At 40.9% G+C, this 13,526-nt stretch overlaps 1 protein-coding gene across 2 annotated transcripts in view; it reads left to right on the top strand.

The window, feature by feature from the left end:
- Nucleotides 1–13,526, top strand: part of LOC121279094 (sodium/potassium-transporting ATPase subunit beta-1-interacting protein 3-like) — a 652,108-nt gene that overhangs the window by 208,168 nt on the left and 430,414 nt on the right. Inside the window, exon 1 of one of the 2 annotated variants that reach the window (XM_041190018.1) lies at nt 11,341–11,472. The exons of the other annotated variant lie outside the window; for it this stretch is intronic. Within the exon in view, the coding sequence (XP_041045952.1) occupies nt 11,371–11,472 (102 nt within the window). The 5' untranslated portion in view covers nt 11,341–11,370. Of the gene's footprint in view, nt 1–11,340; nt 11,473–13,526 lie in introns of those variants that run through there. 2 annotated transcript variants of the gene reach the window in all.

The raw sequence follows: 13,526 nt of genomic DNA, 5'->3' as shown, positions 1-13,526 counted from the left end.
CTGGATAAAGGGAGCATGTCATATTTCTGGATTTGGGAACACATTGTTTTCTTCACAAAAGATTCAGGATTGAATTATGTTTAACTGTCCTATCTTAAAGACACAGAAGCCCCAATGGCAGGGAGTTAACTGCCTGATTGACATTTAATCCCCTTGGATCTCCAAAAATGGCCCCAGCTTTCCAGCCAGTTTATGGGCCACCGCTGCAGCCATTAAATTCAGCCCTTCCAGTGTGAGCTACGTCAGACACCATTTGGTGAAGGTGTTGGCATGTGCACAGGGAGTAACCACAAGAAGGTTTCAGAGTGAGCAGAGGATGACCTGAACCAGCATGTAACACTGATTTGACACCAGCACTGACATGTTTCAGCTCAATGATCAAGCTAATATCACCTCTTAACCTTGCACAGTGAATGGTCAGCAGCAGGAAGAACCCCATACTCTGGCAGTTCCCTGATCTCCTGCCATAAATTCAACAAGAAATCCAGAGAAATCCCAGAGAACTGGATACAGTACCATGCAGATCATGGGTGGAATATTACAACAGTGGGATTTTACAATCTTGCCATGTTAATGGACTTTTGAACAGCTCACTGCATTTTACAGCCCCACCCCCGCTGCAAGGGGTTCATAAAATTCCACCCTATGTCACAGCATGAGTAATCCAAAGGGCTGGACTGATAATCCCAAGATGTGAGTTCAAACTCCACCACAGTTGTAGGGGAATTTAAGTTCAATTAATTAGATAAATCTGCTATTATTAGTAATGGTGATCATGAAGCTACTGGACTGTTGAAAAAACTCAACTAGCTCATGTTGTCAAGGTGTATCAAGACTGAAGAACACTGTGGGAGATCCTTCTTCACACAGATGAGATGGCTCACCACCTTGGTCAATAAATGTTGGACTTGCCGGCGATGGCTGTATCCTGTGAATGGAAAACAAAAGCATAAAGGGTTGTTCCTGTCATTTCTTTGGCTTGCTGTCCATTTCCTGCCAAAGTTGCAGGAGAATACCTGCAGAAGCTCCAGTGTAACATTTGGTGAGAACATATCGTTCTTTTTTATGAGTACATCTTCCAGGTGTGTGAGAAGACATTTTTAACTTGTTTTCCCTCCAAGCCTATGATGCATGCACAGTACTCAAGCTTAAATAAATTAGTTGTAAATACAGCAAGAAGCACTCATGAAGAATTGCAAATCTTTTGAATAATGACCCAGTAAGTGTGCTCATTCATATTGGCATAACGCTCTATTTTTAAAAATCCATTAGTCCAGAAACATTTTGACAAATTGCTACATTGCTTGGAACACTACAGATGAATCAAAGATCAAGTGCATTGGAATTCAAACTGAAATTCTGCAACCTTGATAAAGGCTTTTATATAAGCTAACTGGAATGACAAAACAGGCCTGAATTTTCACTCCTGAGTTGGGAGCACAGAGTCAGGAAAATTCCCAGCTCTGCATAGCCTGCTCAGGAGAAAGTGACCCAGATTTTCATCCAGGGAGTAGGAAGCTGGGGGGGGTGCTGGTGTTAACTGGAGTTGGGCAAACCCCCGAAAAGCGTCTGGAGGCAACCACAGGGGTACGAGGTCCAGGACTTCTGTTGCAACTGTCAAAAAAGAATCCAAAAAACAACGCACTGGCCCTTACCCTTCACAACCTCTCACTTCCCCCCACCCCCAAAAAACTTCCCTTTCTCTATTCATGCTAACACATGCCACCTCATGCCTCCCACCCATACCCTCATGGCCCCTCATACTCTCCATGCCAACCTATGCCCCCCTACCCACTCTCTTGGCCCTTTATAGCTCCTATGCCAATTTAGTGCCAACTCATGCTAACCCATGCTCTCTACCCATCACCCTTTGCCCTTACCCTGTGCTAAATCACCCAGGATCCACAATGGGCAGACCTCAGTACTCATGCTGAGATAAAATAAAACAAAGTTTTAAGTATCTATTGACGGCCACTATTTTAAAAAGCACTCTAATTACTAAAAACCCATTCACTACATTTACATTCCTTCAATTCCTTAATCCTTTATGAAAACAAATGTTTCATTCAAGTGCTTAACCCTTATAGAAACAAACATTTGTGTTCATAGCCCCACATCAAAGACTTAATAACTACTTGGAGCTGTACTGTGATAACCGTAGATTGTATAATCAGTCATGCCGTACAAATCCTATAATGACAACCCTCAGGTTTATGTCAACAGAGTTAAATATCAACCATTGAATTTTTAAAACTGCGGACTGACTTTTAAGAAAAAATAAAGGCGAGGATATTTAAATACCTTGACAGTTTGACAGTTCCAATGAACTTGACAGTTCCTATGAGTTTACCTAATGTTACGCACATTCATGTCTACTTTAAGAAATCCCAAGGACCTCTCCCAAAGGGCACCGTACCTCTCCCAAAGATGTCCCTGGACTTATCCAAAAGCGTGCTCACCTTACCTCTCCAAATAACTCCGGCAGCTTCAGACCTTCTTCTGGAATGTATAAAGCCCACATATCATGTTTTAGATATCCCACTCGTGAAACTTGAATCTGTTTGAAGGAAGCTGCCACCATGAAACATGAATGTGCAAACTACCACCTGTTCCCTTTCCCTCCTGGCAAAAATGGTGGTTAACAGGTTTGGGGCTGTGACATCTGGAATCAGAGCTCTGGCACCATTTCGGCTAAGCCAGAGACCCTCTCTGTCTTTACAAAAATTCAGGTCATAGTCCCATTTTATAGTCTTCACAATGCATATAATTACTGCACCTGCATTTAGTTTGCAAATAAATTTGCTTCCATCAATCTGATAACAGAGAAATTCAACAGTGAAAATTCACTTGACCATGAATTTTGACAGGGTTCAAAAGTGGACGTGGGGATCACAATGTGGGATTATCTCGCACCCATTGTTTCCAATGCAGGCAGCATTGTGCTGCCTGCTAATTCAAATGAATGTAATGTACAGCTAGCACTAAAAATCCCGTGAAGTGCCTGCATGCCTGAGCTGGAGGCACAAAATCATGAGTGGCTAGCATTACTTAAAACTAGCCTGGACTTCTTTAAGGAGAGGTGCATTCTGGCTAGAACAGGTGTTGGATGTTATTCTACAATGTTTCTGACCTGTGAAACACTCAATATGGCACAATACTCCAGGTGTGGTCTCACCAAAACCTCAAACAATTGTAGCAAGTCATCTTTATTCCTGTACTCCAATCCCCAAGACCAACATACCGTTGCCTTCCTAGTTGATTTCTGCATACTAACTTTCTGTATTCATTGTATGAGCACACCCTAGTCCATCAACATTTAAAAGTTTCACGCCGTTTAAAAAATATTCAACATTTCTATTCTAATTACCAAAGTGAATAATGTCACACTTCCCCACAATACACTCGACAGTATGCCCTATCACCCACTCATTTAATTCATCTGTATCTCTTTGAAATCTCTCTGTTTCCTCCTCAGAGCTTAAGTTCCCAACTAGCTTTGTATTGTCGGCAAATGTGGATACATTACTTTCAGTTTCTTTGTCAAAGTCATTGATATATATTATAAGTAGCGTAGACCCCAGCTCTGATCTTTATGGTACTCTACTATTTATAGTATGACAACTTAAAATTGGCCCATTTATCCCTACACTCTGCTTCCTATCTGTTAGCCAATTCCCACCCAGGCTGATATATTACCTTCAACTGCATGAACTCACCTTGAATATTAATCTTTGGTGGGACACCATATCAAATGTCTTTTGGAAATCTAGGTATACTACATCTATAGTCTCCCCTTATCTACCCTACTGGTTATATCCTAAAAAAACTCTAATAAATTTATCAAATGCAATTTTCTGTTCATAAAACCATTATGATTATGTCTGATCATACTATGAATTTCTAAGTGCATTGTTAATACTTCCTTAATAATAGATTTCAGCATTTTCCTGATGGCTAATGTCAGGTTAACTGGCCTGTAGCTCCCTGTTCACCCTTTTACTCCTTTCTTGAAGAACATTGTTACATTTACTACCTACCAATCCACAGAGACCATTCTAGAATTTAGAGAATTCTCAAAAATCATAACAGGTACATCCACTATCTCTATAGCTACCTCTTTTAGAACCCTAGGATGTAGGTCATCGGGTCCTGGGGATTTGTTGGACTCTTGTCCCTTAAATTTCTCTAATACCTTTTTCTGCTGATAATAATTTAAGTTCCTCACAATTTTAAGCCCCTTGATTACCCTCTATTTTTAGTACATGTTTGTCTTCTACTGTGAGGACTGTCATAAAATACTTGTTCAATTTTTCTCCATGATAATTTCTCCAGTCTCTGCCTCTAAGGGATCATTCCCTTTAGCTACTCTTCTTTTTATATACTAGTAAAAGCTCCTACAATCAGTTTTCATCTTCCTGGCAAGTGTACACTCATATTCTATTTTTCCCCTTTTTAATTTATTTTTTGTTGCCCTTTGCAGATTTTGAAAACTCTCCCAATCCTTTGGTTTATTACCTTCTTAGCAGTTTACTAAGCATCTTATTTTAATCTAATACTATCTTTAACTTCCCTAGTAATTCACAGATGGAACTTTGCACTGAGTTTTTGTTTTAAATGGAATGTATTTTTGTTGAACATTTTGAATCATTTCTTTAAATGTTTCCCACCAGTTATTTACTGCCATATCTTTTAGTAATTTCTCCAATCAAGCTTAACCAGCTCTCCCCTCATATCTATGTAATTGGCTTTGTTTACATATAAGATTCTTGCTTTGGGCTGAAGTATTTCACTCTCAAACTTAATATAGAATTCAATTGCATTATGATCATTTTTTCCTAGTGAATCTGTGATGAAAGTATAATAATTTTCACAATATTTTCTGGTTCATTGTGAAGTAGGTTTATGGGAATAAGTATAGTTGGGCCTGTGTATGATTTAATTACATTTGGAGTAAGGTAGACTGAAAGTTTGAAATCATCAAAAGAAGCTAGGTGCTTGACATGCTAATATGTAAACGTGGATTCTGGCTTAGCATGTAAGGTGTGAAGGGAATTTGCATTTTTAGGTAAATGAGATTTGGATTTCAAAGGGATCTTAGTCTGTTTACAACTAGCCAGATAAGCAAGGCTAAGGAACATGTTTATTTTTCCCAAAGATTACTGACAATATATATTGGCAACAGGGAAGTTTTTATATTATCAGGAAGATACGGTTTCAAAGACATATGAAACAATAGCATTTACATATTAAAAAAAGACAAGCATATATAAAGTAGAATGAAAGGCTATGTGTCAGAAGGCCATGCAAGATCTAACAGTAGTGTGTGAATGAAGTGCTTTAATGAAGCCTCCAGAATTTGTGCATTAGCTTGCTTTTTAATAAAACTGAAGTTAGGGAAAAGCCATTTGGAATTCCATTGTTAAGTGGGTAATTTGTTAATTTGCTAGTTTTGTTTTAAACCTAAAATCTATTCTGGGGTGTTGCCTTAGAGGGAGTGTAACTGGGGATTAGGTTAATTTGGAATTTTAGGAGTTAGTATAGTAGGAAGTAATAGTAGTTTTATGTTTGTGCTTAACATCTTTTATTTTGTTAATAAACATTTTAATTTAATTTTTAAATCTCTAAAGGTCTTGGTGGACTTATTACTTCTGAATTCAGTGCACACATCTTGTCATAAATACAAATTGCAAGCCCATTGTGATAGCGTGACCAAGTTTCCCTTGTGGATTTGGTCTGCCTGGCACACATCATCTGCCACATCATAACAAATCTTTTACTATGAGATCACTCACCTGTGCTATCTCATTGTACAATACTAGATGTAAAATAGTTCCTAGCTGGTTCCTGTGGTGATGTTTGATTATGTGTGTCTGGTATCTACTCTCTGTGTGTGATCTGCACGTGGTGACCAAGAAAAATAAACTAAACTGTAAATAAGCCACTGTAAGCATGAGAGCAGACATTTTAAAGCATTGAATAAAACTTCTGCAGACATAGGCCAGGATTTTCCAGCCCCTCCAGTGAGCCATTCAAATCTCTACTGAGTTCAGTGGGGGCAGAAAATCCTGCCAGCGGGAGCGGCCAAAAAATGCCACCCATAGAATCTGAAGCGTATAATCTCTACATATTTTCAAGACAAAAAACACAGCAGTTCACAACATATTATTCTTGGAAGTTGTCAGAAGAGCATTTTACAAACTCATTTTCCAGACTATCTTTGCCAATTTGATTTACTGTATAAAGATTAAAGCCCCATACAATTATAATATTGCCTTTAATTACAAATTCCAATTCTCTCTTGCCTAATGGTATAACTAATTTTAGCAGGCCTATGTACTACCCCAACCAACATTTGCAATTCCTTGTTATTCCTAATTTCCACCCATGGTAATTCCTAATCTTCTGAACCAAAAGTGTTTCTTCTTACTGTCCTTATGTCATCCTTTATTATCAGAGTGCCTTATCTGCCTTTCCAATCTGCCTGCTTTTCTGTTCTATTTTCTTTTGTTACCTTAAATACAGATATTAGTTGTAATGTTTGCAGAATCGGAACTTCATCTTTAATGAACTCATATTACACAGTCTGACATGAGTACTCAAACAAATCACACTACACAATTCCTTATAATTATTTGATTCTTTATTATTGAGAACACAATTTACTATAAGGACTCAGGCTCATAGCTTTACCATCCTAGCATGGCTACAGCAACAGTGACTCAACACACTTATACCAATTCTACCTTTTGATCTCTACATTCCATGCATACTAACACTAAACCACAGTACATTAAAGGACGGCTAATGCAGACTTCAGATATACAACATAGAGTCAAGAAGACGCACTGATATCCCCAATCTCTCCCAGTGGTTCTGTTACTATGGTGTTTTGGTTCACTTAAGCTCTTTAATCTCTTTATTACTATAAGCAGTGATGTAGTAACATGTCCCAGACCCTCAAGACATAGATGATTGACCTTTTCATTCCATCAGTTTCTTAAATGTTCAGCAGGAATGAAAGCTGTTTTTGAGTCATTGGGTTGAACCTTTGTTCCCTGGGTCCCAATCCTGCTGTTGGGATAAAATGTGGATTATGAACCCAGAAATGCTGGCAACGATACCCCAAGTATTTTTGAGGAGGCATCCAATTAAGTGGCAACTTCTCATAGCCTCGTCTAATTAAGAATTACAGATGGGCTTCCAGGGCTGGAGGTCCAATAGAGGGTCTCCAACACTGAAGAATCAGTAGCCCGCCCATCAGAGATGGGCACCGCCTGTGTAGGTGGGAGAACATTAACTCTATTTCTCTCCACAGATGCCACCTGACTTGCTGGGTATTTCTAGAATTTTCTGTTTTTTTAATTTTAGGCCAATTAAAGTAGCTGTTGAGGGCACTCTTCACACATCGTCCAGAACTTTCCAAATGACATGTGGGACCCCTGCTGAGGCTGAAGCCTGGCCAATGGGTGGAGCTGGTGGCAGACCATTTAATTTGATCTGCTTAATTCACCGCCCTCACCCACAACTAAGATTTCCAGAGGCCGCAGCTGTGACTGCAGGCCATTGAGTGACAGGGCTACCCCTGCACAATGATGACGTGGCAGCTGTAGCCACTTTTATTTTTAAGCATTGAAATACCTTCAGAAGGAACCTGCATCAGTTCTGATGAAGGTCCATCATTGACCAGAAATGCCTCCTCCACAGATGCTGACTGATCTTGAATACTTCCAGCATCTTCCTTTTTTATTTCAGATTTCGAGCATCTGCGGTATTTTGTTTCTGTATTTCACTCTTATTGGCCTATTTGGCCACCTGCCTCTAGCGGATGGTTATGAGTCACCCAACAACCTCACCTCCCCCCATCCCCCAACCCCGAAGCAGCCTCCTTGAAAATACGTCAGAGGTGGCAACATGCTGGCACCAACACACTGGCCAGTAATGTGAAATTGGCAGCATGCACACCTCCAAACTTGCAACCACTGCTACATGAAAATTCAGCCCATTGTGTGCTGATTCCACAAACAACGAAGTACATGACAATACATGGGTAGTGTGACCTCACATTTCCACAGTTCTCTTTTTGAAATGTTGTGTACCCTGGAATATTTATTTTCCAACCTTGGTCCCTTCCGACCATGCCTAATTATATCAAACCTGTTTATCTCGATAGTTTGTCTACCTTGTTACAAATGCTCCACGCATTCAGATAAAGAGCTCTGATTCTATGTTTTACCACCATTCTTTACATGGATCTTATTTGCGGATTCACTATTATTGTTAAAATCTCTGTCACTTCCTGTCCCACCCTGCCTATCTTTACTCAAATCCCTACACTGCTTTATTGCCTCAACATTTCTCTTTAGATTTCTAAATTTTCCTTCACATGAACCCCCACCCCCTTTGCTCTTTCAGTTTATTCCCTATCCATAGCCTTAGTTGTATGATTCACCAGGATGCTAATCCCAATCTGGATTAAGTGGAACCCATTCTAACCGAACAGCTCTCTCCCCAGTACTGGCGCCAGCGGCCCATGAATCGTAATCCCTTCTTCTCTCACCACTGGCTACTTGTTTGATTCTATAATCTGCTTGACCCTATTGCCAGTTGGCGGGTAGCTCAAGATACGATCCAGAAATTATTACCTTTGCGCTTGTGCATTTTAATTCGGACCCTATGTTGTTGGTTTCTACATGGGAGATGACCACTGGATCCTCCCACTCCCACTCCAAGTTCATCTCCTGCCTTGAGGAGATGCATTAAACCCTAGCACTTGACACTGAATAGAAGCAGAATTGTCAGTGGTTTTGCAGAGGCCATGGACTGAATCGATTGCATTGGGGATTAAATGCCAATGGAAGTTAGCAAGAATGGAGTGTTGTGTAGCAGAACTTAGTACAGCATAATAATTTGGAACACAAAGCCCAGTGGGAGAGCATTGCAGAAGTCAAGGGGCTTTATTTGACCCATGTGAGCTTCTGACCTCATATCCTCTCCATCATCAACTCCGCCTACTTCCACCTCTGTAACATTGCCCATCTCTGTTCCTGCTTCAGTTCATCTGTTGCAGAACCCTTGTCCTTGCTTTTATTACCTCTAGCCTTGCTTACTTTAATGCTCTGCTGACCAGCCTCCCATTTTGTAATGGAGCAGATGAGGAGAGAGCATGTCTATGGTGGAGCAGGGGAAGGCATCAGGACCTTCCAATAGCCGGTTCATCCTGTCTCAGCAGCTGGAAAGCAGAGGCCAGCAGCAGATTTGATGCCAAGTTGCATATGTGGGATATGTTAAAAACATCTTCCAAGTGGGGAAGGTGTCAAGAGGAAGGAAGGGGTGAACAGAGCAAGTTTGGAATTTAGTCATAGCAGGGGAGGGGAGCTCAAGTGCTGGATGTTAACCAAAACTCAGATGTAGGTGGTTGTCTTGATAATAACATTTCTCCTGTTTGGCTGACATACTGCAGACTTGATTCTCAATACTGATGGAAACAGATAAACAAATGTGAATAGCAAACGATTCAAAAATGACAAATCATGACTTTGCGTTCTAGCTGTGGATTGTGCCTGGTGCTTGGGAAAAGGTTTTATTAGGTGGAAAAGGTCAAATTGGGCTTTCTGTATATTGTTGCATATTGAGGCAGCTTAAAATTCAGCAAGCCCACTGCCAGAAACAAAATGATGGCAGCTAGCAGTGCACCATACTTTCTAAACTTTATCATACACATATTTTAGAGAGGTAGTTGTTACAGCCATTCCACTTGGCATATTAGTCAGAACTGATAAGTAACCTTGCTTTCTTAACTGCAAAACCAATTCACAGGAATGCTAGCAAGTGTGATCTTAGCACGGTACTACATTAATGAACTGCTCGGTGCTACAATATACAAAATGATGGTAGATTATATCAGATTATAAGGACCTGTCTGATTTGTCCATTAATCTGACTGATCAATTTTGCTTCCAATCAATGTAGTTGAAACAAATAAGATGAAGATTCCACCAAGGGAAAATAGTGTTTAAATAGTGTGCTTCACAGCAATAAAGTATTGTATTTACCTGTGTAAAGGTCGATTTCATGTAATAGTCAGTGCATGATTTTTGGCTTAAAATTTCCGAATTTTTCATGTACCTCATATAAAAGTTGACCTTCCTTTTTCAGGGATCAAAGCCTATCAGCTACCCACTTCCCCCATGGCCCCTTCACAAACTCGTCGAGAAAATCTAGTAGGTAGGAGATGTTGCCCATTAAGGCTCTGATGGTGATCTGCTTGACTGCCAGCAGTTGCTTGAACTGATGCCCCGCTAACATCGCCATTGCAGACAGCCCAAGCACTGCGCTCCCCGAACAAGCACAATTATGACCGCACAATCTACCAACCTCACCTCGCTGCTTCGATTCTTGGAGCTAAATAGTGTAACATGCCCAAATGTGATAGATTGTACCTTGCCAGGGAACTTTCTGTATCATAGCAACAGACTATGTGCTGCTGGCCAATCAGTCGAGTCATCTAGATAGCCAATCCATGTAAAGCATGGTGTGGGCCCAAATCAAGTATGCATGCAAACCCCTTGAAAATATTACTCATTTAAGAATCAACCCTTAACTTCTTGCCTAAAAGAATTGGTCCCAATAATTCAACATACACTCAAGTATATATGGTAAATATGATGTTTGATGTAGATCTGTGCACTGTTATAGCAGCCAGTTTCCTAGTATCATTCCTTGGTTGCAATTATTTTTTTCTTGCACAAGCAATTCCAACTGCTTGAAAATGAATCATGTGTGAAATTTGAAGTTGTCACGCCTTTTGTTCATGCCATCTACATCTGCTGTAATACATGAGATAAAATAGCTCATCTCAAAATGAAGATGGATAAAGTAGTGAATCCTAATAAATGTAATGACTTTCCAAGTAATATAGTTGCCCCAGCAAGGAGGTTAAATCTGGGTAATATTTTTTAAATGAGTCAATTACTGTGCTCATTAGCATCTAGGATATTAGTGATGGAGAATGAAATGCTTTTTAGTTTAGTCACTCAGTGTCAACATCAAGAATACCCAGATCTAAATATAGCACAATTAGACACATAGAGCGGAATTTTCCCTTCTGAGATTAAATCCTGTGGTGGGGACAGGAATGGGGAGAGCTTCCCAATGTGGAGGCCGCTGGGAAATCACACCATATCACTTGACCCTGGCCTCATTAATTAAGCAGTTGGGGATTTCCCGACGTATCACACAGTGGTGTGGGTTGGATGGCATGCGCCCCATTGTCATATCTGGGTGCCATACCCAACCTTGAAGGTAGAAGGTTCACTTCCTGAATAGATGGGCCTCCTGGAAGATCCTGACATCAGGAGATCCATGCTGTAGATGCACTACTCACTTACCACTGCACGTGGTGTTCCAGAGTCCAGTTGCTGGAGGCCTCCACCTTCTCTTCCGATCTTCACAGCTGCCCAAGGCCTTCTTCAGGTAAGTGCCAACATGTAAATGCCACTTTGGTCCAGATGTGTTCTGGGCTGGTGTGATTTCCTGCTGGCGGAGCGGAAAATCGGGCGGGGTGGATTCCCATTGAGCCATTAACCGGAATCAAATCAATTTCACACCAGCCTCTGGCAGGAACAGCGACCTGCCATGGTGGGCACTGAAGAGGGTACAAAAATATTTACAAGACAATAAGGTTATACCCTTCAGAAAGGATGAACAGGCTGAGTCTCTTTTCCCTGGAAGAGGGAAGATCAAATGTAACCTAACAGAGATGTTTAAAATTCAGAAATAGAGTCATAGAGTCATAGATGTCTACAGCACAGAAAAAGGCCCTATGGCCCATCGAGGCTGCACTACTCAAACAAGTACCTAACTATTCTAATTACATTTTCCAGCACTAGGCCCACAGCCTTGTATGCCATGGCATCGCAAGTGAACATCCAAATACTTCTTAAATCTTATGAGGGTTTCTGCCTCTACCACCCTTTCAGACAGTGAGTTCCAGATTCCCACCACCCTCTGGATGAAAAAATTCTTCCTCACATCCCCTCTAAACCTCCTGCCCCTTACCTTAAATCTATGGCCCCCTGGTTATTGATCCCTCCACCAAGGGGAAAAGTTCCTTCCTGTCTATCCTATCAATGCCCCTCATAATTTTATACACCTCAGTCATGTCCTCCCTCAATCTCCTGTGCTCCAGGGAAAATAACTCCAGTCTATCCAATCTCTCCTCACAACTAAAACTCTCCAGCCCAGGCAACATCCTGGTATATCTCCTCTGCACTCTCTCTCTAGTGCAATCACACCCTTCCTATAATGTGGATTCTAGAACTGCACCGACACTCTAGCTGTGGCCTAACCAGCATTTTATACAGTTCCAGCATAACCTCCCTCCTCTTATATTCTATGCCTGGGCTAATAAAGGCAAGTATCCCATATGCCTTCTTAACCATCTTATCTACCTGTCCCGCTACCTTAAGAGACCGGTGGCCATGCACACCAGGGTCCTTCATTGTGTATTCCCATGTCTTGTTTGTCCTGCCCCAGTGCATCATCTCACCCTTATCAGGATTAAATTACATTTGCCACTAATCAGCCCATCTGACCAGTTTATCTATATTCTCCTGTAATCTAAGGCCATCCTCCTCACTATTTACCAACCTGCCAATTTTCATGTCATCTGTGAACTTACTGATCAATCCTCCTACATTCAAGTCTAAATCATTTATATATACAACAAACAGCAAGGGACCCAACACCGATCCCTGTGGAACCCCACTGGACACAGGCATCCTGTCACAAAAACACCCCTCAAAATATTATGATAGAATAGAAGCAGAACTAGAGGCTATCAATATAAGATGGTCACCAAGAAATCAAAGAGGGAACTCAGAAAAAACATCTTTATCCAGAGAGTGGGGAGAATGTGGAACTCATTACCATGGCAAGTGGTTAAAGGGAGCAGAACAGATGTGTTTGAGGGAAAGCCTGATAAGCAGAAGAGGAAGAAGGGAATTGAGGTTCATGCTAATAGAGTTGGTTGGTGAAGGATGGGATGAGGTTTGGATGGAATATAAACATAGGCATGTGTTGGTTGGGCTGAATGTCATTTTTCTGTACTGTATATTCAATGTAATGCAATGTAATTGTATTGATTCATTGCATGCAACACTAGCTAACCAATCATTGTGCCACTTCAAATATGTTACTGGACAACCACATGACAACTCCCCTTTGACAAACTGTCTTTTCTGATCTTTCAGCCACATACCTATTGCATCACAAGGATTACTTACTTTCACCTTCTTGACATCGCCTGTGACCACCCCTACCCAGCCCAGCTGCTACTGAAACACTCATCCAAGCATCTGTCACCTCCAGACTCCCTATCCCTGTAATTTCCTCCAGCCCTACAACTCTTCGAGATATCTGCACTTCTCTAATTCTGGTCCCTTGAGCTTCATCATTGATTATCATGACTTCAGCTGCCTATGTCCTAAATTCTGGAATTTGCTCCCTATATAAATCTCTCCCTCTCT

The sequence above is a fragment of the Carcharodon carcharias genome, chromosome 6 (assembly GCF_017639515.1).
Source record: "Carcharodon carcharias isolate sCarCar2 chromosome 6, sCarCar2.pri, whole genome shotgun sequence".
Classification (NCBI taxonomy): Eukaryota; Metazoa; Chordata; class Chondrichthyes; order Lamniformes; family Lamnidae; genus Carcharodon; species Carcharodon carcharias.
The sequence above is the reverse complement of the archived record's forward strand: the minus strand, read 5'-3'. Positions and strand labels throughout refer to the sequence as shown.